The sequence below is a fragment of the Scomber scombrus genome, chromosome 6 (genome assembly GCF_963691925.1).
Source record: "Scomber scombrus chromosome 6, fScoSco1.1, whole genome shotgun sequence".
Taxonomy (NCBI): Eukaryota; Metazoa; Chordata; class Actinopteri; order Scombriformes; family Scombridae; genus Scomber; species Scomber scombrus.
Window position 1 is genome coordinate 6,088,013 of NC_084975.1, and position 26,383 is coordinate 6,114,395.

A 26,383-nucleotide genomic window follows, 5' to 3' on the forward strand; every position below is an offset into this window, starting at 1 on the left:
TTGCCTTCACTCAAAACCCTCTCATCTTCTTCTCCATCCTTCCTCTCTCTGCCACTGTGATTATCCATCTCTTTCTTGTCCCCTCAATCTCTCTCTCTCCCTCTCTTTCAGTCATTTTTCCATCTGCCCCCTTACTGAGCCACCTCTCTGCTCATACAGTGAATTAATTTCACTGAATGCTTCCCTGTGCATCAAAGGACGGCGGTGTGTCTCAGGTGACGGGGAGTTTCAAAGGCCCGCTTCAATTTGCCCGTCAGATTCTCTGCATGTGATATTGTAGGCTCTGTCTGCCATTACTGGACAGTACTTAGCCAAATGAAATTATCTCTGAATCAGGCCCGGGGTCTGTGGCATTCATTTTGTCTATTTTTAGTGGACGTTCTCCTTTGGCTTTATCGGCTGAATGTTACGCTTCACCAGCTCAGGATGTAAACAAACACTGTAGCTGAAATGTCACTGGATACGTTTACATTATTTTAGAGGATTATTTGTTGTAGGTTTTTATTCACCGTTAATTATTATTTGTTCATTTAGACAATCGGGCAATGAATGTGAGAAAGACGGAGAGGAAGTGTTAGGATTTATTCGCTTTGTGTTTTTCATTGAATATATGAATTAGCTCAGGTGAATAATCTGGACGGCTAAAAGGTCAGAACAGCATGATTATTATTACACATTATTATTATTATTAGTCATTAAATACGTCAGTTTGCTGGAAACTGTTGTGTGTGGTGAATTGTTACATGAAGAATTGTGCTTTATCAGGTTAGATTAAACTCAACTTTGATGACATTAGACAGAACATTTTTGAACTATAATCATGTCTTTAAATTCAATATTCACAAAAGTTAGTAAGCGCACTAGGCCATGCCTTGTTTGTAAAGACTTATATACATTTAGCACACATGAGAAAATGAATGAATAGTAGCAGTAACCTTTATTTATACTTGTGAGATCATTCAGGGGTGACCCTTATTTTCCATGACAATGAGTCAATTTCAAAGACATAAAAAGAAAACAACAAGAAAATAGTAAATATGTAAGTGAGGCAGCAGAAGCACTGGAGATGAACAGAAAATGGTCTGACATCATTCCACAAGTTGAAAATAGTACGAAAAAACTTGATTTTCAGTCTTTGTGTCCCTCCTTGTCTGCTGTTTGTATTATTTCCCCATACAATTATACACGGTCGCCCATAAAGTTGGAATCAAATATTCTTTACTTCTTCTCATGAAATGATTGTGATCATTGTGATGTGTATAAATAGAAAATAAAAAGAGGAATGTGTCTGAAAACAAAATTATTCCAACTTTATGGGCGACCGTGTATATGGGTCAGTGACAAATAAGGGTTGGCAAGATGAGCAATACAAAAATATCTTTAAAATTGTCTTAAAAGCAGCATCAGGTTTGTTAAAATGTACATTTTGTATTATTGTTGGTTTTATGTCATTTTACAATTACACCTTTTTTTTTTTACTAAAAGTAAGACTGAATGCTCCTGAAAATGTCAAATGGTTTAACCACAAAAGAATGATATTAAATATTTTATCCACCTATGACCTCATCACCTCACAAACTAGTTGATATGGTGTTTTATTGAGAATTTAGTGTTTTTAAGCAAGTTTAATTATTCGGTACAAAGTTTTTATGGTTACACCACTTAGACATTTTTGCCATAATCCTCTAATATATTCTCTCAAAATGGATTAAAAGCAGAAATTTGATGCTGGGTCCACAAAAATAGAATCTGTGCAAGTTTTTCATGCATTTATTTTCAAATTTTAACCCCTTTAAATTTCACTTAACCACATGGACACATAAAAACATCATTGACCCATGTTTGCAAGGATATAATCAATCAGTATTTGTATCAGAGGTCAATTTCACCCTTTCTCTCAGTCTGTCTGGATGTTGGAGAGCCTTGTGATTTTATGCGTCACAGTTAAAGCCGATTAAACTAACTGCGCGACGCATTTACAAGGCGACCGGCAATGAATTCACATCGCCACATTATTGATAGACGGCAGGTGTGACTAAAGCAGCAGCGACATATTTTAGGATAGGCTTCGTGGGTCACATTCAAAATAATTATGTACAATTACATACAAGTCAGTTTGAAATGCAGATCAGGACAAAGTTAAACATGTTTTTAATTAGTTGTCTTAGGACATTACTCTCTTACACCCCTCAGACAGATTTCCCCCGCAGCTCTGGGTATTGAAACTGTTGTCCTGCCTGTCACAAACACATGGCTTGAAGTTTATAGCTGCTAATGGAAAATATTCTCTTGTCTTCTAGCGGGATCCCCGGGAAGAAATGCGGCACCATCATAGTTAGAGCAGAGGAGCTGAGCAACTGCAGGGTAAGACTCTGTTTGGTTCCTTTGTTTAACTTGCAGATACTTTCTCTGCTAATTAGTCCAAATGACCTGATCTGGAGCTCCACGCAGTTTAAAAGAAAAACTGTGTGACACAAGTGTGGTTATTTGGTTGTAAGAAGGGGATATTTTTGCTCAAAATGCTCAAATTTGAAGCTGAATTTGCAAGATCACAAGAAATGTACACAAAAATCCTACAAACACACACAGTACATACACTCATATGCCAGTTTATTAGGTCCAACTAGCTAAAACTAACATCTCTTGTTCATTATATTTTATTATTAGTGGTAGTATTGCATAGTCAAACATACACAAAGTAAAGGTTTAACTGTATGCAAAGAATATATATATATATTATACATCATTCTTCTTCCAATTTGGTTATGCTTATATACTGCAGTATCCCCCATCACGCCCCAAGGGAGACAAACACATCCATAATACGAATGACACCTACACACAGTCACACTCACACTCAAGGGAAGCAGCTGCAATACGTATCATCGCACTAGTAATAGTCACAGATCTACAAGAAAAATCTTATATATACATACATACATAAATACATTATAAGTAGCCACAATTCATTATTGATACATTCATAGATTTCTGAAGCCCAATCTGTATCTCGTCTTCTAGTCTAATTAAGAGTAGCTGCCTGCCAGGTATGCAGGAATTCATCCCATCAGTCTGTAGTCATGTATGAAAATCTTTCAGGTGGAATTAAATTGATAAAAATGTATTTAATTCAAACGTCAGGAGGTTGAAGTCTCATAGAACAGCTATGCAATAAATCCTATCATTTGATGATGATGATGATGATGATGATGATGATGATGCACTCAAGGACACCTTACAAGACACGCATAAAACCACAACAACAACAACAACAACAGAACATCAAACAATATAAATCAGCTAACATTGATGTGGAAGTTAGTGGAGTTTTTGTCAAAGATAAATAAATAAATATGAATGTTTATAGCAGTTATAACAAAGACGGTAGGGTTAATATTAAGATTAAACTGCAACTTTCTGTCAAAGGTTATACAGTAACTTTTAATGAATGTGGGATTTATTGCATTAGTCTTTCCTACATACTTAATAAAGTGACAATTAAGTGTATACATACATGTGCTATATATATATATATATAGTGTATGTTCCCTTGCAGTTCACTTTCCTTATTACACTGATATTGCTTCACGCTTGCACCATAGATATTATTTGTTAAACAATAGTGTTGCTATGATACCATGTTTGACTTCAATTAGAGAAGTATATTATCTAAAAGTGTGCTTTCTAAAAATACAACAGTACTGCTGCAAGCCAGAAGAAGCATAAGGCACTGTCACATAATCTGTCCTTTATTTTAATAAGTTGTTTTACTTCTGATGTTACTTTTTTTCTCTTTTTTTTTTTGAGTATGACGAGTTAGTTTTTTGTTTGTGTTGGCTCTGCGGTGCTTGTTGTCAACCAATTAAAGAGAACTGAGTTTCATTTTGAGACTCTTTTGTCAAGTCTTCAGCTGGTTTTTATGCTGACTGCTGCAGTCTTTTGTTCAGAGGCAGACTGCGACTCTGTCTATTCAAATCCTTCTTTCTTTTAAATGGGGGGAAAAATATACCTCTAACATTTTGAGACTGAAATAGCAGCTATTTCTTTGGTTCCTTTGCCATTTTGGTGAAGATAAATCAACTTACAACATTTTTTTAATGTTTCCAGTGAAGATACAGATGAGTGTCATAGCTATTTTATTTTCTTCAGAAGTCAAAATATCAAAAAAAAATAAATGTCACATGTGGTTTTCATTCCTCCAGTATCAAAAGGAAAATGGCTCTGAGCTGCCGTATTGCACGAGGAAAGAAAACCACTGCAGAGGCAGAGCGAACCATTCGTCTCCTGGCAATAGATACCAGAATGTATTGAAGCTGTACTGTTATCTCCATCCAGGGAAATACTGGAAATTGCTTAATTAAGGGGAACGCAGAGCACCAAAAAACGTTAATTACATTTACTCTTTATTAGAAAAATAACTTGTGTAATATCATAAAATAGACATTTTAGATGATATCATGTTGATAATATACAAGTGTCAGACTGTTCATGGGTGGAAATAAGCTTTAGAAACTTGATTTTATCCTCTAATCCCTGTTTAGAGAGAGAGAGAGAGAGAGAGAGAGAGAGAGAGAGAGAGAGAGAGAGAGAGAGAGAGAGAGAGAGAGAGAGAGAGAGAGAGAGAGAGAGAGAGAGAGAGATGATGATGAATGTTTCATTTCAGCTCCCAGACCTCTGCAGGTACCAAAGTAACAACATTCACCAGTACAAATTGTTTCATCTGTTTTATTGAAAAAATATTACATTTGCGTTTACACCCATGCACAAATCAAGAATGTGAAAAAAAATAATTAAGTTTTGGGAGTTCTCTACAAGATTATGAACATCTTGCGAGTGCTCTTCATTTCCATACAATTACATTAACCGAGCAATAATAGATTGTAATCATATTGGTCTTCTTGCACGTCCAAAGATTTTGAAATGTGGACTTTATGTACTATTAAACTTGAAAATCATAGTCAATTTCACTGACAGGAAATTTAATTTTAGTCACCAAAAAGCAATTTATGTCTGAAAACACTGTCCAGTACTGTGTTAGACTTATGACTGATGTTTAACTGTATTATCTATTCATTAAAACAATTCAATACACATTACACAGATCAAAGATATAAGATAAGACTTCATTGTCCCAGAGGAAAAGCTGTCTTGGACACACAAGACTGCTGCTGTACACTACCAAATAATCCAACAGTAATACACATTATAAATACTTGGATAAAATGTAGCTGTACAATAATTACTCAGGATAAATAATGAAAATCAATAAAAACTCATAATTATCAATTAGATAAAAAACATGTAAATGAGCGTGAGTCATTTCTGAGCCGAGTTTCAGGGGGAATCCTCTCAGGCTGCGTACTGCTCCAACAGGCTCCACCTATCAGAAGATTACGTCAGCGTCTAAAATGGGATTTAGGGCACAAAAAAAAAGAAAGAAAAAAAAAAAGTCCAACATAGACCCACCGCTGCTGAATATTGCTTTGAGTGCACAGTAATAATTTAAGATGCGCTGAATAGGAAAAAGAGAAAAGGAACGTGAGCTTTCTGTCACCTGCAGAAATTACACAAATGCACCAAAATCAAGGGGTAAAAAAAAAAATCACTTTTTTGATGTAATGCTTTATGCACAGCTAATAAACACATAAAATATGGCACAGAGAAGTGGTTTGGACTATTACTCCTCATAATGTTTTTGGCCACTTATATTCTGCTAGCAGCACCTCATATTGTCAATGTCATTACAGCAGACCTGAGCCTGTGTAACATCTGTATTTTTTGGTGCCTTCTCTCCTTTCAGGAGTCGGTGATGCTGCAGTTTTGTGGTAACAAACTGGATAAGAAGGACTTCTTCGGAAAATCTGATCCTTTTCTCGTCTTTTACCGCAGTAACGAAGACGGATCGTAAGTTGACACGCAATTTTCCTCGTGGTGTTTGTGGACATCAAATCACTGCCGCTATGTGGATGTTTATGTGTTACGTACACACAGATACACACATGCAGTATTTATATGTATATATATATATATATATATATATATAGACGGTGGAAAAAATGCCTGAAATTACGTATAGACTCTGAGCATGATTGTTCATGCTCCAAAAAGCTCCCATACAGAGGCTATAAGGACTAAACTGCAAATGTGACGTTACATAATGCTGGGTGCTGTATATGTGACTTATGTCGTCCAGCCGTCAAACAGGAGAAAGCAGCAGACGGAGGGATGAGCAGAGATAATAGGACAGAGTTGACGGGAAGGGAGGGAAAAAAGTGGAGCGGACAGAAGGATGAGATGGAGTTAAGTGAAAACTGTGAGCAGAAGAGATCGCAGTCTTTTCGCCCCGCAGATGCTTTTATTCAAGTCGACTTCAGCGTCTCGCACTTAACACATTCTCTTTTTGTGCAGCTGGGTATTTACTGCTGCAGCCTAAATGTTGCGCCGCGGGGTCTAACAGCAGTACGCTGCAGCAACAAAGAGCCAGACTTGGTGCCACATAGAAGAAAAACAGGAAGTGGTTATTTAAGCCAGAGAAGAAGGTTTATAAAATACTTAGACTCTCCTTAATAACAAAGAGAGAGGGTGCTCCCAGGGTTTTTTCTTTTACCTTATACAGTAGGTACATTTATCATCTGTTAACAGCTTTTCACTGTATGTCTCACAGGTATACCATCTGCCACAAAACAGAGGTGGTGAAGAATACTCTGGATCCGGTGTGGCAGGCTTTTAAAATCCCTGTCAGGGCGCTTTGCAACGGAGATTATGACAGGTACAGTAAGAGACAACAAGGAAGTCCCATAAACACAAACATTTAACTGTTAAACTGGTAAAATAATACTTCACAGAATATAAAATAAGAGGAAGAATCAACAATATTTTACAGTAGAGGGTCAAAAAGTGCGATAAGAGTCTCAAGAAAACTGCAGTTAGACCAATTTGAACTTCTCTAATGTGAAAAATGTCTCAGTCGTAGTATCATTTTATTTGGATTTGATCCAGTAGCTCAAGGATTCGATCTTTCCGAAGTGGGTCTGATTTTATTATGAACACAAATGTGAAACCGTTTGTTTGCATTTTTTTTCTCGCCCACGTTGTTAGATAGCAGCTAGAAGGTAGAAATAAATAAATAAATTAGGCTTCAAACAATGTTTTTATCAACTCACACACACGTCTGGTCCTTGATATCGCTCCACTTGCCTCTACGACCCACGCTCTAATGAGCTCCGGTGTGATTTGTTGTGTGTGTGTGTGTGTGTGTGTGTGTGTGTGTGTGTGTGTGTGTGTGTGTGTGTGTGTGTGTGTGTGTGCGTGTGTGTGTGTGTGTGACAGCGGGGATTAGGCGGTGACTCCAAACTACCGCCATTAGATTTGATTTTACAGGAAGAGAAATAAAGAAGGATATGTAAATATTAAATATGTATTTGACGTATAATGAGAGATAGCAGGAAAAAAGAATACAGAGACACATGATAAAAACTTGTAAAATGCATTTGTGTCTTTAAGAGTTCAGTTTCAGTAAGATTTGCCTCTTTAATAATATTTTGTGGCAGCTTTGCGTGCAAAAACCAAACATATATCACCTGTTCACCTGCTGATATACACTCACCAAGCACTTTATTACATTCTGCTGGTTTCAGAAACAGAAATGAAAGGAGGGAAAACAGCATACCAATCTTTATTTATGTTGCACCTAATCACAGCAAAAGTTATCTCAAGATACTTTTCACGTAGAGCAGGTCTAGAGTCTAGACCATAGTGCTTTATAAATCAATCAAAATTAACAAATTCCTTCTATTTTTTTCACGTTGGTGCCCCCCAGCTCAGCTAATTGGCTGTGGATAATATATGGATAATCCAGCCCAGGGTCTGATAATTATTTTCTTTAATAATTCATTGTTTGTTCAGTGTATATAATGTCAGTTAAAAACCAAAAGATGTTGGAAAACTAGTAGATATTCACATTTGAAAAGCTGGTATGAGCACATTTTTACCATTTTTACATTTTAAAGGCATTTTTGCCTAAAAAAATAAGACTTATCTGTTCCTGATTTATGATTTAAAAGACTAATCATTTATGAAACACGTTGCCAATTCATTTCCTTTCAATGGACTACTTGCTTAATCAAATAATCATTTCAACTCTAAAGTACTAGCATGTATAGTGGGGGTCATTTGAAGCGCAATAACAAAGTTTTGCATCAGGGCCCCCAAAGGAGCTTAATTTGAGTTTATTGCCTTGTTCATACCGTTCACATCCAGCTGTAATCAGCGCTGGACAACCTGGATTTGACTGGAAGCTCAGATACAGACCACTGAGTGCTGAGAAAGGAAATAAACAGAGGAGTCAGATTATCCAAGAGCTTCTTAGTTCTTACTCTTTATTATCTTCGTTAAATTTTAATCCTTATTTCCTTGAGTTACACCAGGCTGCACTGATATCAACCCTAAAAAAAACACAACAACATAATCTTCCTTTGACTCCTCTCTCTGTGTTTTTTTGTTCATCCTTCTGGTCTACTTTGGACTCCGGTCTTCCACAGACGAGTTGTCAGCCTTTTAAGCAGAAAGACTGTAAATCACTGGTGCTAATTGGTTTTTTAATGGAATTTGTGTCTCTCCTCCCTCCCTCTTTCCCTTCCCTCCTTCCTTCTTTCTCTCTCTCTCTCTCCCTACAGGAGCATTAAGGTGGAGGTGTACGACTGGGATAGAGATGGAGGGTAAATGAACTATTTTCTCTCTCTTGTGTTAAAGTGCATTGTATGTTATGATGCTCCATCCACTTGACACCCAGCTGTGAAAGTGACTCCACATATATTTGCAACAAGGCCTTTGAGCAGAGTGGATGTAGTGTCGTGGAATTGCTGCTAAAACACTGGACACAGACACAAGAAAGAAAGCACAGACGCTAGAGCGATATAGATAAAATTTAAATATCATGATATTTTTGACCCAATACCTCAATATCAATATCGCAACAATATTGTAGGGTTGACTATCGGTGCTTTCACAAAATATTGACACAATGAGATTTTTGATAAATAATCATCAGTAATTTGGATATAATGACAAAGTGGCTATATAACAGCTATTTAACAGTCTGGTAAATTCATAAAATTACATCATTTTACTGTAATGCAGACTTTAAAACCAGGACAAGACAACACTATATAGCCTCACATCACGATATCGATATAATATCAATATATTGCCCAGCCCTAACAAACACTGATTGATTATTGATCAATAAGCATCCCTCTGTCTCACTATCCAAAGTCAAACTAATCTCGTTTATAGTGTTTTTAAGACAAAGAAACATTCTATGATTGGTCAAACCTCCATCGTCATATATGATTTTACCCAATTGAAGACGACCACGGAGCAGAACGTATATATGTATATGCACATCTAACACTGGTCATGCAACCCCAAAACCAGAGCCTCAGGTCATGAAGGATCTTCTTGACAGTTTATCAGGGTCTCCACACCCAAGACTCTGAGCTGCTACCTGATTTTGATATAAGCCAAGACAGAAGAAGAGCAATGGACCTCTAAAAGCACAGTGATAAGGCTAAAGCAGTGATCTTACATCCACAACCATAGATTAAAATGATCGAACCAATCATTGATCCTTCTTCACTTTTACTGTCGGCTAATAATCATCTATGAGCTTTATATTGTGCTGACCAACATACAGTAAAGTTTCTTTTTAGTTATAAAACTTCCAAATGAATTCACAAATCTACACTCACAAAATAAGCTCTCTTTTCTCTCTCTCTTTTTCATTTCTGGTAGAGTTAAGACTTCCTAAAAAAATAAACAAGTGCCCAAAAAATATAACAGCATATGTGCAAAGTAGGTTAGGGCGTTTGGGAATATGGTTGCAGATCACACTCCAAAAAATGTTTGTCCTCATGTAGCCTTTTTGTTTTTCACTGTTGATGCAGATACAGGATACAGTAGGAAAAAAAAAAAATCATTGTACATCCCCTCAGATGACAACACCCGACCCCCCCCCCCTCCCCCTCCTGCTTTATACATTAACTATTAATGCTGCCTGAACGGTCTCCTGACAGATAACTTCATCGAGTCAGGCGGGGAATAAATATGTTGTTTATCTTTTGAAGCGAGTGAATTCAGTTTAACTGTAGCTCAGTTTGCCCCCCTCCCCTCCTCCCCTCCTTTCATTATTCATTTCACAAGGCAGTTTTTTGACATTTCAAGGGCATTTTGCCCTGAGCTCCCATTAATTTCTGACCCTATTTCCAACTGCACTGATTATCTCCATGAAATTATGAAATTGGTTGCTACGCCCACTCCTCCGGTTACTGAGTAGCTTGTTAGTGATACTCCTTGATTTGACCTGAACTTGGAAGAAGACAATGTGAATGTCACATGAATAAAAAGTGGATTAAATGTTAAATTCTTCCATTTCTGCCATTTCTTTGCTTTTTCTGATACTGCTTCACTACTTATCATAATACAAGGGTCCCCGCTGATCCTTAAAAAGTCTTCAAGTGTCTTAATTTAACTTTTTTAAATTCAAGGTCTAAATGTCTCTTAAAATGTCTGGTATTGTAGGAGTTAAGCTGGGGCTGAGTGAATGAGCAGTAGTCTAATTTGTCGTATTCTTTTGAGGCAGCAATGGTATTTAAAAAAGTCTTAAAAGTCATAAAATGTGTACTTTAACAAAAAAAAGTACAGATACCCTGTAATAAAGAGCGTTGATATAGGATTTTTTCCAATGGAGGAGAAATGTGACTTTGTGTGTTTTTGTTTTTACAGTCACGACTTTATCGGAGAGTTCAGCACCAGCTACAGAGAAATGTCCAGAAGCCAGTCACAGTTCCACGTCTATGAGGTGATATTCTTCACATTCACACACATTTGTACTTCTACACTTTGACTTAAAGCCTTGCCGCCTCTTAAATTACAAGTTAAACTACAGTATGTGCTTGCAAATTTGAAATGAGGTCGATTCAAAAATGTCTTAAAATTGGTCCATAGTACAGCTGTGATTCAGTATAATGACCTATCAGTCTGCAAAGGGCAACAAATAAATGACACGACACAGCTCCCACATACACGATGCGGAATTATTTATCTAGAAATATCATTATAACACAAAACAACACTCTTACACTGCATTTTTCTTTGGCACAGTGTTTTTACAACAACAGATAACTTCAGAGCTGCTCTCAGGGGAAGAGCTGAGGTTTTTCTCTCAGTAGCAGCAGTTCAATCAATTCAAAGAGATCAATTTGAAGTGAATCACAGTGTTTATTGAGGTTAGCAACAGAGAAAGAGAAAGAAAGATAGAGAGATGTTGGTGAGATTAGTCTCATTTAGAAGGAACTCTCAGTTCAGTGATGAAAGAATAGTGAATGAAATGAATGACAGCGTTGCAAATCAGAGGTGATGGAGGTGATGAGAGCAGGAAGAAATAACCAAAATCCACTGATTGAGGAATGAAGGCAAAATGTAAGACTGATCAAGCTGGATTAAGAGAAGTTAGTTAGTTTGTTTACTTAAATATCACAAAACTATTATATTAACCCTTTACATACTGTTCATATTCTGACTCAAAGTCTCTACACCCATTCACATTCATAAATTCCCCATCAGTCATTAATAAATGTTTAATTCATCTTGTGACATTCACTAAGACATTCATATTCACAGTTTTATGATAAAGGAGAACATTTTATAGAATATGAAGAATACACTATGTTTGGATGCTGATTTTTTTTAATTGAGCAGGTCAAACTTGTGCATTTGCATATATACACATGTGTATCAGCTGCACAAAAATAAAAACAATGATGCATTTTATTTCCATGTTTGTACACTGTGGGTCACATTAGGAAAAGTCCAGCTAAAAGAAATGTGAATAGGGTGTTTTTACAGCTCTCAAATGTAAAAATGGGTCAAATTTGATCCTGAAAGGTATATACTGTAAGGGTTAAAATAACTTTACAGCACCCAACAACACAATCACACTATAACGTTTTCCATTAACGAGTCTCTTGTCTGTGCCTTTAAACCAGTGAACTAAGATAATTTGAATTATAACCAGATTTTATTCAAATCTCATGAATCCGAGTGCATAAATGTTCATGTCTTTCATCACGTACGCCGGTGCCATATGTGCACAAACGCTGCTCAGCTGGTGTACGACTCTATCATCATACTGTAGTTCAGTGCCAAATATGTCACGACACAAACCGCAACCTTGTAAACATAATTCTCAGGTGGCCTTCAATGTATGGACCACTGTTTGTTTACATCAGAGATACAATAAGATATAGTTGAACTGCTCTGTCTGTTTTCGGGTTAACATTTAAAATGTAGACACAAGATGCACTACTTGTATTTGTAGGCAAAGCACGACCAACATTTTCAAGAACATTCCCTCAAGGTGAGCTACTTTTATCCAATTTGAGTGCTTTTCCCTCCTATTGGGAATGCATCACCACTCCATCCTTGTTCAGCTGTTTTTTTATTGATTTGTAAGACTTACATAATAATTTAAAAATGTAAAAATGGTCTATATTTCGATTCAAGTCATTAAACTTGCACCACAACATGCTGACATGGAGGAATACATCAGCATCTTACATTAACTCTGGTGATGAATTACGCCTCAGATGAAATACACAGTTACGTACAATATATATACGATATAAAGGCAGCAGCAGTTCCTCAGAAGACAGACCTTCCTCTAACGCTCGGTGCAGTTCACTGACCGGTCCATTAACTTCCTCTCCGGCCGTGTGGGAGCAAAGACATAAATCACAGAAGGTCAAGAGTCAGTAAAAGTGCTTATGAGGCACAACTTGAATCACTTTGAAGAGCTGGGTGTCGGCTCTCCGTACATGTGACGTAACGGGATCTCAACAGCGTGCTGCAGCTCCGACTTCTGTTATTTCTTTTCTTTTTTTTAAATCCTTGATGAAGTTTGTATTGCGCAAAAAAACGCTGATCTTAACACATCTGAGGCACTGACTTCAGGCAAATATGAGTTTAAATAAGATTTCTCAGTCGGGATGTTTTGAAGGACAGTGTGGGTTTCTTTATCAGGTATTATTTATCAGCGCTAGATAAAACTTAATTAAGGGCTTTGGGTAAAAACAGTCAGACTATCTCCTTAACTAAGAATCCAATGATGTACTGGCTTAAGCACATTTCAAAGGATTTTTGTGCTTTCTAATCATTCGTACAATAAAATAACAGAATCTCAAGAGTAATAAAAGAAAGAAAAGGCAATTCTCTCAAATAAATGAGGTGTAATATGGTGACTGAAATTCTGCATTGTATTTATTTATGTGAATTCTGATAAGGTTTAATGGGACCAAGAAAAAAAAAAGACATGAGTCAGGATTTCAACAATGTGGATTCAAGCTCGGGTTTTTTTTCTCTCCACAGGTTTTAAATCCAAAGAAGAAAGGAAAGAAGAAGAAAAAGTACCTAAACTCAGGAACGGTGAGTCAATCAAGTTTGTTCGGTTTTCACTGCTCATTGATGCTTTTTTTCCATCGTGACGCCACGGCTGCACTTACAATAGAGGCGCTTTGCTGCTTACTCAGTACTGTATGAAACTGAAGGGCTGATCTAAACCTGAGGCGCTGTGTATTTGACCCCACTATGAGGTGACTGTGATGTCAGAAGGAGAGGTGGATGACAAATTCCCTTTGACAAATATTCACCGTGCCAGCTACTCTGCTTTACCTCTGACTTGTTATCCTCTACACTAAGATTAAGACACCATGACAACTTTGTAAGAAGATTAGTTGCATATTTTACACCGACAACTTTGAGCAGTTTTTCCACTCACACTGAAAAGAAACATTTTTAAAAAAAAATAAAGAACATACATAGAAAAAGACAGCTGACTTGTAGCTTCCTGGACACATTTTTTTCCCTTTACTGACATAAAATACAAAATATCATTCATATTCATTTTTCAGTTTGTAGTAAAATATTTTATACAGCCTTTAGATTAAACTGTGAAAACAAAAAAAAGTAAGTTTGCTTTAATAAATATGAAATTTAGCTGGTAAAATTAAAAGATTTGTAATATATAGCTGATAAATTCAACTTATCTATCTATCTATCTATCTATCTATCTATCTATCTATCTATCTATCTATCTATCTATCTATCTATCTATCTATCTATCTATCTATCTATCTATCTATCTATCTATCTATCTATCTATCTATCTATCCGTCTATCTATCTATCTATCTATCTATCTATCTATCTATCTATCTATCTATCTATCTGTCTGTCTGTCTGTCTGTCTGTCTGTCTATCTATCTATCTATCTATCTATCTATCTATCTATCTATTTATCTATCTATCTATCTATCTGTCTGTCTGTCTGTCTGTCTATCTATCTTTCTATCTATCCATCCATCCATCCATCCATCCATCCATCTATCTATCTATCTATCTATCTATCTATCTATCTATCTATCTATCTATCTATCTATCTATCTATCTATCTATCTATCTATCTATCTATCTATCTATCTATCTATCTATCTATCCACTTAGTCCCCTAATAGACATGCATGCATTTGATGAGCTTGTATTGTAAGAGTTTGTAAGGTAATGCAATTCACAGAGTAATTAGTTTGTAATTGTTGTTCATCAGTGAGAGGAACTGGCTGGGAGGAATTTAATTTCAGGTTCATTTATTCATGTCGCTCATTATTTCAAGCATGTAGCAAATTACTTTGTATAGAGGGCAGAAAAAAAAATGTATTATAGCTCACTAATGAACAATTAGCCAGGTCAAAGTAATGTAATACAGTAATGCAACAACATGAAATATAGATAAGTATGTTGGAGACATGCAATAAGCCCATCCTAACCAGCATGAACTGTGTTAAAATATAAAAAAAAATACCAAATTAGAAACACACAGTATGATCAGGCGCTACATTAACAGACGATATTAAAGTTAACATGCTGTAAAACTGATTATTAACTTTTCTGGCTGGCAGGTCACCCTCCTGTCCTGTCTGGTGGACACTGAGCTTTCCTTCCTGGACTACATCAGAGGCGGGTAAGTTCACAAAAAATGGCTGCATACGAATCTTCTGAGATTAACACATGAACATAACCCTCATTGTTAAATCCATACTCCCGTGCAGTGGTGATATAGAGGCGTATGTATAGAGGTACCAGAGACTCAGCCGAGAGGATTACTGCACCGTGTTTATCTCTCAGCTCATACATTAAGACAGACAGCTGCCGATAACCCGCTGCTTAATTGCTCGCTGCTGCACGCTTTGAAACATGCTGTGGTATAATCTAGCATGATTGATGATTGCACGTTACCCCCTTACATGATTTATTTTCTCTTGCAGGACTCAGATTAATTTCACAGTGGCAATTGATTTCACAGCATCAAATGGTAAGTGTTTTAAAGCTCCGCTCTTATCGGCCAAAGCTCTTAAATGCATCAAACAGATAAAAGTTTGGCAGCTAACAAGTCAGATCTTTATTTGATGTGAACCCTTAAGTGATTCCTTATCCATCATTTTTAAGATTTACTCAATCATGTGACACTTTACCCCCTTTTTTGAGCTATATTTTAAAAAAATCTTTAACAGCTAAGGCAGAGCAGTTGAAATTTGGACAGTCAATTGAAGATCCTCTTATTGCTTTAAACTTCATATCTCAGTTTGATCTTCTATATTAATCCCAATTTGTACAGATTGTGCCTCGGGGTAGACAGAGAAAGTCATTACACCCACTTTTTCAAATTTGTATTTCCAATTAAACATGTTGTCTCCTTGTAGTCAATGTTTATGAAGCCCCACCAATAAACTGTGGCAACAATTTAAATGACAAAAGAGGCAAAATGTACATTTCTGCACAGTAGACGCTGTCACAGATGATGGAAGTTCTCATTTTAGTAAGAGACTGCTCAGTAGGTTAATATATGTAATTCGGTTTTGGAGACATCTTTATGTCGCAGGAGAAATTGGTCGCTTTCTTTACTGCCATCAAATCAGTTTCTCATGTTTACATCTGTGAGAAATGTGCTGAAATAGTAGTGATATTATGCACATAATAAATGGGGCCCATGCTAAAGTTTCCTAAAACTACTTGTAAAAGTTGTGTAAACATATGACAGCTGTCTAATTTCTGGTATAATATTGCACAAAGTAATCCATACACATATATATGATTGCATATTAAAAGATAAAGCTGGCAATATTCTATGTTTTTCCTTTATTGTCGACAAATAAACACCGTCTTGTGATGTAAATACTCCAAATGTGTATTAATCCGCAGGTGAAAATAGTTCCCAACAAATGCACAATTTACTCCTGTTTGAGTGACCGTTGCTAATATCTACAGTGCCCAGATGTTTTAGGAAACAGCCGAGCAATTTAAAAAACAAGAAAAGAAATAATATTTGTAACCTCCTCTAATATATTTATGGTCTTTGGGCCGAGAGCCACATACATGGCAGAGGAGGTCAGAAAGACATTGTCGGTTTTCGTCTTTTTATGGCAAAGAAAAATATAGAATAACACCTGTCTTATCCTTTTAATGTCATCATTATCGTTATAGTTTTTAGGATTTACTTTCATGTATTTATTTTTGTCTGTTCTGATTTCTCTGTTGATCCCAAAAATAAATGACAAGACATGACTATAAAAACGAGACCTTTTTAAAACTATTATTATCATTCCTTGGTTGTATTTTTAATTCTCAAGAGCAGCTTTTAGGTCAAGCTGCTCAGTGTTGACAACAAGGTTTAGATAAAGAAGACAACCCTTCATCATTTTTAAATAATGGCATAATACTCATTTGCTTTATTTATTCATGACCGTGGCCGTTGAGATGTGGAGGGTCAGCAGGTCACTGCAGCTCATCACCTTATTAGTGTTGCAGTTAAATTGCAGCCGTGGCTCAGTTAGAAAACACTGCGGTTCCTCACACTTCCCTCTAAGGTTTGAGGCAACCAGTGAGATTATTTTGCCTCCGGTGCAGTTGTGCCTCGGAGAATTGCTTGTGTAACTAAAACTCTGATCTGTGTTTTAACCTCCCTTCGCCCACTCCCCTCCTTTTTTCCTCTTTTTTTGTAAAATTTGAATATGACTCACAGCCCAGGGGGAGCAGGCCTAATTACAGTTTGATGCTGATGTGTGTTTTATTGTGTTCAACCATTCGGGTCCCAGGCAACCCGTCCCAGCCCACCTCGCTGCATTACATGAGCCCGTACCAGCTGAATGACTACGCCATGGCGCTGCGGGCGGTCGGAGAGATCATACAAGACTATGACAGCGACAAGATGTTTCCTGCGCTGGGCTTTGGCGCCAAGCTTCCCCCTGACGGCCGAGTCTCGCACGAGTTTGCCCTGGTGAGGAGACGGCTTTATCCCGTCACTGCATCATTCAAACATCCAGCCGCCCACTTATATACGTCTATGTAGAGCGCATACGCAAATCCTCTATGTCTTCCACCTTTTATACACTGATGACTAATTTCAGGCAACTGTTTATTAGTGTGTGAGATAAACGAGGATGTGTAAGAAAGAAAAAAAAAGACCCAAAAAACAAAAGCAACAACTACACAGCCAAGGCACACATACATAGCCAAATGAGCTGTTTAGTTTTTGGCTGTGAAAACTCACAAAATTTGGTTTTCTTTAGTTTATCTGCCAAACAGTCACACTAGAGTGAAAAAGATGGTGTCAATCATCTATGACATCAACTATGGTTTAATTTCTTTATGTTAAGGATAATCAAGGTATGTCAGTCACTGGATAACACTGACATATGGAAATCACATCGCCTCATTTAAGGAGGAATAATCTGGATTATCCGTCTTCCACATTACACTGTTAACGATCCATCCATCCATCTGTTCGTCCTTACTGGTCTGCCAATGTCAAGCACTCTGGGGCTCTAGATGTTCTGACCATTTCTCAGCCTCCCATAATCTTCTCCGTGGTCTACTGTCACTTCCAGATGTTGCTCCAGAGGCATTTACAGCCATTACAGCTGCTCAGCGTTGGGTAACAGCCTCCCCCGAGGCACCAAACCCTGAGATAAGGCACATATGCATTAATCTAACCATTAAGGGTTTAACTTAGTCAGCTCTTAAAGAGGAAGGCTACAGCTGCATAGCCGCAGTGGGAAGAGGCCGCTACTGAATCCTGCGTAATTATACAAGCTCCATTTGCAAAACAAAAGGAGTCTCATGTGCAATGTTCGTACTCATGGGCAACCAAGCGCTTTTTTTCCAGGATGGTTTCACACTGAGATAATTAGAAAAGCCCAAAACATATGGGTAGCTTAAATAATGTAGTGTTTTCTTTTTCCTGAGCTTTCTTTTTGGTATCTTAAACCCATTCAACCAAACATCAATATTAATTTATTTTTTTACAAAAGGATGTGGGGGGTGCTACAGAGTTACAAAAACTCATTTACGACTTTTTTCAGCTTATAATAATGCAAGAATATTAAACGATAGAGATCAGGTAGATGAGCTCCTTTTAAACAAAGTCATTATCATCATGTTTCACCCTCTTGTAACCTCCTGGTACAGACATGCTGTGTCACCACAATGAATTTCCAGTCATCCATTCTTCTTCTTCTTCTTCTTCCATTCTTCTCCATTCTTCATGCAATCTTAAAGATGTGAAATCGCTCGCCTCGGGGTATTCTTTACTGACATGCTGCAACAGATGAATTAAAGTGTCAGAATTCCCCTAAAATATCTGTAATATAGTTAGATTGGATTGTACATCCTTAAGGGACTGCAAGCCTCTGGTGCCTCTTATAATATTGGAGTATTATTGATGTCTTAGCCCTGAGGTGGCCATTTTTGATGTCTCTGAGTTTGCATGTAATCCTGTTAACCCCGCAGTTTGAAGCCAAAACATGCTTGTTTTAGAATAAAATATTATTCTATTTCAGTATTTTTCCCATAAAGGGAAATAAAATCTACAAATGCTGTGTTTGTTCTCCTTCAGGGTGGCACGATTATTATTCCTTTTAGCTACACTGTCTCTGAATATCAAAATATACTACAGTTAGTTTATTTTTAACTTTGATGCATGGTATTAAATGTGTTCGTGCACCACAGAGATGTAATGTAAGCAAGATATTCTAACTGCCCTTGAATATATTTAACACATTTTTCAAAATATTAGCTGGGTGACATCAAAATCAATAAAGGTGACACACTGCTGTGTTTGTAAAATAACCGCGGGGTAGTGAACACCTCGAGCAATTAAGTGGCTGAGGATAGAGCAGACCAGCAGCATATACCAGAATGTGAAAAGAATAACATAATATTCTTCTTTATTAATTAATTTGCCTGTAATATGTCAGAAAAATACTGACAAGAGTTAACATAACAGCAAATCCCCACATTAGACAACCTGAAAGCAGCTCATTTTTGTCAATTTTGCTTAAAAATGTGGTTGAAACAATTCCTGATTGATGACCCTTATAAATTGTCTGTTGATCAACTAATTAATTAATTGACTAATTATTTCAGTTCTAACCTTATACACAACAAACAGATCAGACTATTCCAGGCTTATTTTGCCTCATTTTATAAGAAGAACGTGTCAGCTTTTGGAATAAAACCACAAAGTTAATAAAACCTTCTTTTTTGATTTTCAGTGCAATCACACAGCAACAAAATATATGAACTGTGAAGCAGAAGCTGTCAAGAGACTTTGATGCAGATTTTGTCCCTGATTCTATTGACATGGGGATTATAGTAGACATGAGGAATATTTTCATTTTTTAGTGCACTGATAAAATAAACTTTTTCCTCCAAGCTTACACTTCCCCCATATATTCTTAATGCAGCCGTAAAATGGGCCAGCATGAATTTAAAGCACCAAAGGACCTTTGTGCCTATGAAATATCTACATTTCCTAAATATTTAAACACTGAATGAGAAGTTGCAGTGGCACAATTTGTGAAACAGACACAGAATGCGATTCCTTATCTGTTAACAGCTTTTTCTTTGTCTTTTCCTGCAGAATGGTAATCCACAAAACCCGTACTGCAACGGTATCGAGGGGGTGATGGAAGCCTATTACCAGAGCCTCAAATCTGTGCGTCTCTACGGACCCACCCACTTCTCCCCTGTTATTAACCATGTGGCCAGGTAGGTTCTCTATAATCACAGACAAAGACGTGGAAAGTGTAGGCTGACACACATGTACACCGAGCACAATGGCACCATGAAAGTTACAGTGCAGAAATTACACACTGCATACTGTCAAATAAACTGGATTTGGTGAAAGTCCCTCCGTGTGCGTGGGCTGCTGTAAAGAAATCGGTGAAGCAAAGGGGAGGGGATTAGAATAAATGTGCTAATAGCTCCATCACCTAAGGAGGAATCAGTACCTCCTGTGGTGGTTTAGGACGTGACAGTCCTTTGGAAGGTGACCACCAGCCTGCGTGATAAATAATGGGTTGCCTTGAGGTGCAAGATCAGGCACCCAGGAAGGAAAAAAACTGAAAATCCTTGAAGCAACATTGCTGTGAATTACAATAACTGCCACACTGCCACCAGTTCACAAATACATTATTAAACACATCCCTATAAAGACGAGGAAGACGACAAAATATGTAACATAGACCTAAACTTGATTAATGTACATACTGGCTCTTCGGTGCACTTGCATTTTTTAATTGGAGCATAAAGTTTTAAATGCACTTTTTAAATAATTTAATACAAATGATATATACCTCTGCTAGATACTCCCAGAAGCTGTCAGCAGCCCAATTTACACAAATGAACACGGGTATAAAAGTATTGCACTGTTTAGTTGTACAACACAGTTCTCCTCCCACCTGACGCTCCCTATTGCCAGATCTTGTCTCATGATCCCCTAGATTGACTGTAACAAGCACTTTTCTCACTTTTCATCATCGGCTTTCAAACCCCATCCCTCTCCGAATGCCTTCCGCCCACTCAGCCTAAGAATAGCTGCATTGTTCAATGCTCACTTCTGCAGAGCATCAAACTTTAAAGGAAGGAATCTCTGTCTATACGTCAATCAGTCTGTATGTATGTATGTATGTCCTTTGCGTATCTTGAAAACTGTTTATCCAATCGTCTTCACACTCGGCAGGTGTATTGCTGAGGACCCATGGGAGTCCACTGTCAAATTTGGTACAATTTGGACACATTTGGTATGAATAAACCAATGAATAAACAAGCGATCAGCGAGCAGCTACTGCAGAGCGGGGCTTCAAGGCTCTGCGACTGCATATCATGAACACATGTGGACATCAGAGCTGTCCCAAACTGCCACGAGAGAGACAAGGAGAGGACATCTCTTTTTTTTGATGGTTTTAAAAGTAAGGCTTTGTTAGGCTTTTCAGAAAAGACAGAGAGAGAGTGGCTGAGCAAGTTGAAAGAATGAGCGAATCACAGAGAGACACCAGTGGAAAGTTTTCTCTGAGAGAGAGAAAGCCTACGAATGACAGAAATATGATGTTTTCTGATTTTTAAAGCTCTGATAAACCATCAAACACTCAACAGATGATTTACTGTGGAGAGAGACAGATGGTCTTAGTTTCTGTTTTATTTTCCTCCTCTGCATTTCCTCTTCTCATTCATTCATAACCTCCAACTAACGCAGCAGAAAATACAAAGAACAACAAGAACAAATCGGTGTTGTTTTTTCCTCATGATTGAATGCTATGTCTCAAGTACCGTACGACAGCTGAGGAGCAGGAAACAGAGAGAGGAGAGGGAGCGGTGGAGAGCTTTCTCTGAAACAGAAAGCCCATGAATGAGATAAATGACTGAGTGGTCTGCAGTGTTTAGCTCGGCTCAGCTTGAGAAAAGTTTTTTCACATGGCTGCTCCAAAAAAAAAAAGAAAAAAAGAAAAGTAGACAGCGAAAACAGAGCTTTTAATCAAGAATGAACAGACACTTAGGCTGCTTCCCACGGGCAGCTCAAAACCAAAATGTCTCATATAAACACAAATATACCAATTTAAATAATACAAAATGAAACCACAGAAAATAAAAAATCTAAGAGCCCAATATGATAAATCCACTTAATTTGAGGCTGCACTTTTTTTTCAAAAGCTCTTTGTTATGTATTTTATTTTTAGATGCAGCCTTCATTATACTGGAAATGAGAATAGATTCCCTCTTACAGAACTTAACATCTGTATATAATATAATGTTGGTTTCTTTGATGTTGTTGGTGTATATTGGTGTATATTTGGTGTTGTTGGCACGTTTTAAACAAACACCGCACAAGACTAAAACCCAGGGAGACATTGCACAAACAGTGACACCAAGTCACATCACATTCCCGAACTGTCAGACTGTTTGTGTGGAAGCTGTTAAACATATATCTCAAAATATTGTCTTGAGACATCACTTTGGATTATTCCACCCTGCTTTATATGGTAGAAGACAGCTGTGAGTATTAGTTTATAGTTAAAAAAGCAAACATGACTCAAAGGTTTATCATCAGCAAGTCTGTTTAAATCATACACAAAGTAGTTTCTTATAAATTTAATAGATGCAGACTCAGTATAGGAGATATGTATTGTGAATAACTTCAACTTCAACTTTATTGTGCAATATCAGCTCTCTGCAATGAGTCTCTGCACACTTTACACACTTAAAACACATACAGACAGAATCACAAACATTCATTTAAAAATGATGATTCAACAAAAATGGATCATAACTTGGATTGAACTGAATGATGTAATGATTATGTTGTGTTTTGCCTATTTCCATATGTATTTTTTTATTGTTGACTTATATGTTTTAAAGGTCCATCTACAGTAGTGATGGACACTGTAGACTTGCTTAGGATATAAATGTTGCCATGTGAAGCATTAGCCTTGTCCCCATGCAAATGCAAAAAATCACTAAAAGAATAACAAGATAAAGGTATTTATTTGTCAATATAGAAACTAAAAACACAGAACGAGCCAAGCCATTTAAAACTATATGTGCTGTATGTGATGATGTAGACTGACTGTGAATGTATTCCCAGGTTACGTATTAAATACGTCCTATAAGATCAGATTTCTCTTCTAAAATAGATTTAAAAATACTTTTCTGTCAAATAAATGTAACTTTGGAATAACTTATTTTGAAGGATTACATCACATCAGTGTTATTTGTGTTGTAAATACCAAAATACTTCATGTGACGTATTAAATACTTCCTATTAGATCACATCTGTCTTGTAAAAGAGATTTTACATTTTTTATATATGTTATATAAATGTAAGTAATTTTGAAACATGTTTGTGTCTTTCTGTCTCCCTGTTACTGTCTGTTATTTGTACTAATGTGACCTCTTGTCTCTCTCCATGCCAGGTATGCGTCAGCAGTGACAGACGGCTCACAGTACTTCATCCTGCTCATCATCTCCGATGGCGTGATCACAGATATGGCACAGACGAAGGAGTCCATAGTTAATGTACGGTACCACACCACATTAAAACTCTTATCTACATTTGTTTTGATGTTCAAGCTTCATTCATTAAGACTGGAGATTTTGTGTTGCCGAGGCATTTCCAAGAGCACCTAACAAAAGGAATGTACAGTATCATAGACTTCAACAACATGTCCACATTCATTCACTAAGGACCCCTGCAGGTGCAGCTATGATTAATCTGTTAATGGAGATCCTAATAAACCAACAGAGGATATGAAAAGGAGAATGTAAAAGCAGTCCAGCTACTGCCTTACTCCTTTAATGCTTCCTTCTCTCTCCCTTTCTTTCATCCTCACTAATGAGGGGAGTGAATGAAGGGGGGGGGGGGGCTCGATCACCCTCCTCCATGCACCCACCAATACTGCTATGTTCAGCTCTAATAACTCTGCTTTTATTGTATATATAGTAAATGTGTGTAACCATTTTGGGAGAGCTCATATATTTGGAGCCTCAGTTGCCCATCCACCTCCCTCTCACCCTCCCTTCCTCCCCCGACGCCCCCATGTGATGTAATGTTATTGTAAGGTAAGATTTGAGAGTAATTATTTACTAGCCTGCAGAGGATCCATACCCCTCATATCTCAAGCAATTTGGGCGTCCATCTAATAACCACGAGAAGTTATGAAACACCGAGAAAACCTTCATTCATCATTCATCACTTGAACTATATTTAATAAACAATATTGCGATGCAGGGCGGCGGTTCGGCTGCAGCTCAGGGCAGAGGGAGATGTAAATGGGAGTCATTTTTAAGCTGTCAAGCTTTTGGAGATTTAGACAAAGTTGTAGATGCATGAAATTAGAAAAACTCTCGAGCTGGCCAGCCGAGAGGCTTTATGAAACCGGCTGCAGAGGGGCAGATGGAATTGGATGAACCCCGTCTGTCTTAACAAAGGCATTGAATTTTGCTACTGAGCCTCCTTTTTATGAACTGTTAGTGTACAGTTAGTAATTCACTGGGGTATTTCACTGACAGCCTGCAGCGTTTAAGATAGCTACTGGTGAAAAGAAGGAACCTTGTTTCCTCCCCGACTTTGATGTGCCTATTCTGCCTTCTTCCACCCTTTACAGGCTGCGTCTCTGCCCATGTCAATTATAATAGTTGGGGTTGGACCAGCGGAATTTGATGGTAAGCTGGGCGGAGATCACGTGCATGTGTGTGTGTGTGTGTGTGTGTGTGTGTGTGTGTGTGTGTGTGTGTGTGTGTGTGTGTGCGTGTCTTTATGTGCATGAAGTAATCCTTTGCCTCTCTATCTCACTTCCCACATGGTTCAACCCTTCCTCGTGCAGCTCTTCTTTTCTCCTCTCCTCCATTCACTTCCCCATAATTTCCCCCTCCTTCCTCCACTGGGTATTCTCATTAGTCAGACCAGAGATGGTGTTTTTTTTCCTTTTCCTTTTTTTATTTTAATATACGATGACCACATTCCTCACCTCTTTCATGTATTGTTGCAAACAAACAGTCATGTTTACAATTCACAAAGCAGTCCCCTGTAAAACAAGTTCAGTCACAATAAGCAATTAGCCTGCAAAGTAACAGGATTCAGCGATTATCACATTTATGAAGTCAGTGTGCACTGTTGCATGATGTCCCCATGGTGCACATAGCGGGCTCTGCTTACACATATTGTTGCATGTTTCTCTCATGTGCACAGTTGTGTGCAACTTACAGCCCGATGGCTTCACGCTCAGCAACACAAATACTGTGTACTCATGCCAGGTTTGGCACTGTCAACACTCTGAGGAAATGTAACCCAGTGCTACGATAATGGCTTCAGCAGATTACCGCCGTACACACAGACTGCATGTCATGTTTGCTCGCAGTCGCTTTGACATGGCGGTTCGAGCCTCCTGACAGAGCGTGACTGATGTGCTTCCCCCTCCTCAGAAATGATCGAGCTGGACGGGGACGAGGAGAGGATCTCATCCCAAGGACGATACGCCGAGAGGGACATTGTTCAGGTACAAACTATTCCCACAGACATGGCTGACTGGCTGTGAGACTGTTCGCTCGGCGGAACGTCTCCGGAGAAATGTGGGATTTGTGATTAATGAGAAAAGGTCACGGTGCTTGACCCTCCGCTGTGCTCTTGTTCCCTCTGCTGTCTCGCTCTTCTAATCTATACACACCTTTTTCCTCTGAGTCCTTTTCATTCAGCTCTTCTTTTCCCCTACTTTTGCCTCATATTTAATAAAAAATCATCTTCTCTCCTTGTTTCCTTCTCCTCTTTTCCTCAGTTTGTTCCTTTCAGAGACTACATCGACCGGCGAGGAAACCACATCCTCAGCATGGCTCGACTGGCTAAGGAAGTACTAGCCGAAATCCCCGACCAGTTCCTGTCCTTCATGAGGACCCGAGGGATCAAACCTGGCCCGCTTCCACCTCCTTACACCCCCTGTCTACCACCAGCTATCCACCCCCTCCTCACCAGACGGGTAAGCCGAATCTAGAAGTTGAGGCCTGTCGCCCTGACGCCGGCCAGCCAGCTCTACTCTCCTCTCTCTGCTTCGTCTTCTTCCTACTCTTCACTGGAAGCTTTTGAGCAACACAGCGAACCTCGCCGGCTCTATCGTGTCGCACTCGGGAACGTTTGGCCATAAGCGGTAATGCAGGTAAACCCAGAGTGGACACTTCCGGGGTTTTTTTAGAGGAAGGGAAATTCCCTTATTGGACAGAAGTGGGATTGGGGTCGTGGTGGGAGTGTAAGATCACCTGACTGCACCGGGAAGAGTGAACAGATCATAAACTGACTACTCGCAGCTGTCAGCCTGAAAGGGTCCAAACTGTGGAGAACCCTTTTTTTTGTTTTTTTGTTTCTTAAAACACCGTTCATCTATTTGCTATTTCTATCTCCACTTCCTCTATCTTTCACAAAGTCATGTCTCTCTCTCTCTATATATATATATATA

At 38.1% G+C, this 26,383-nt stretch overlaps 1 protein-coding gene across 1 annotated transcript in view; it reads left to right on the forward strand.

The window, feature by feature from the left end:
* The window catches only part of LOC133981608 (copine-8-like), a 70,250-nt gene extending 44,326 nt beyond the window's left edge, over positions 1-25,924 (forward strand). The window contains exons 8-21 of the mRNA XM_062420384.1: positions 2,301-2,364; positions 5,801-5,904; positions 6,665-6,769; positions 8,676-8,717; positions 10,783-10,858; positions 13,423-13,479; positions 15,008-15,069; positions 15,374-15,420; positions 17,201-17,382; positions 20,026-20,153; positions 23,354-23,456; positions 24,545-24,602; positions 25,362-25,435; positions 25,712-25,924. Coding sequence (XP_062276368.1) covers positions 2,301-2,364; positions 5,801-5,904; positions 6,665-6,769; positions 8,676-8,717; positions 10,783-10,858; positions 13,423-13,479; positions 15,008-15,069; positions 15,374-15,420; positions 17,201-17,382; positions 20,026-20,153; positions 23,354-23,456; positions 24,545-24,602; positions 25,362-25,435; positions 25,712-25,924 — 1,315 coding nt within the window. The remainder of the gene's footprint in view (positions 1-2,300; positions 2,365-5,800; positions 5,905-6,664; positions 6,770-8,675; positions 8,718-10,782; positions 10,859-13,422; positions 13,480-15,007; positions 15,070-15,373; positions 15,421-17,200; positions 17,383-20,025; positions 20,154-23,353; positions 23,457-24,544; positions 24,603-25,361; positions 25,436-25,711) is intronic.
* The last annotated feature ends 459 nt before the right edge of the window (positions 25,925-26,383 follow it).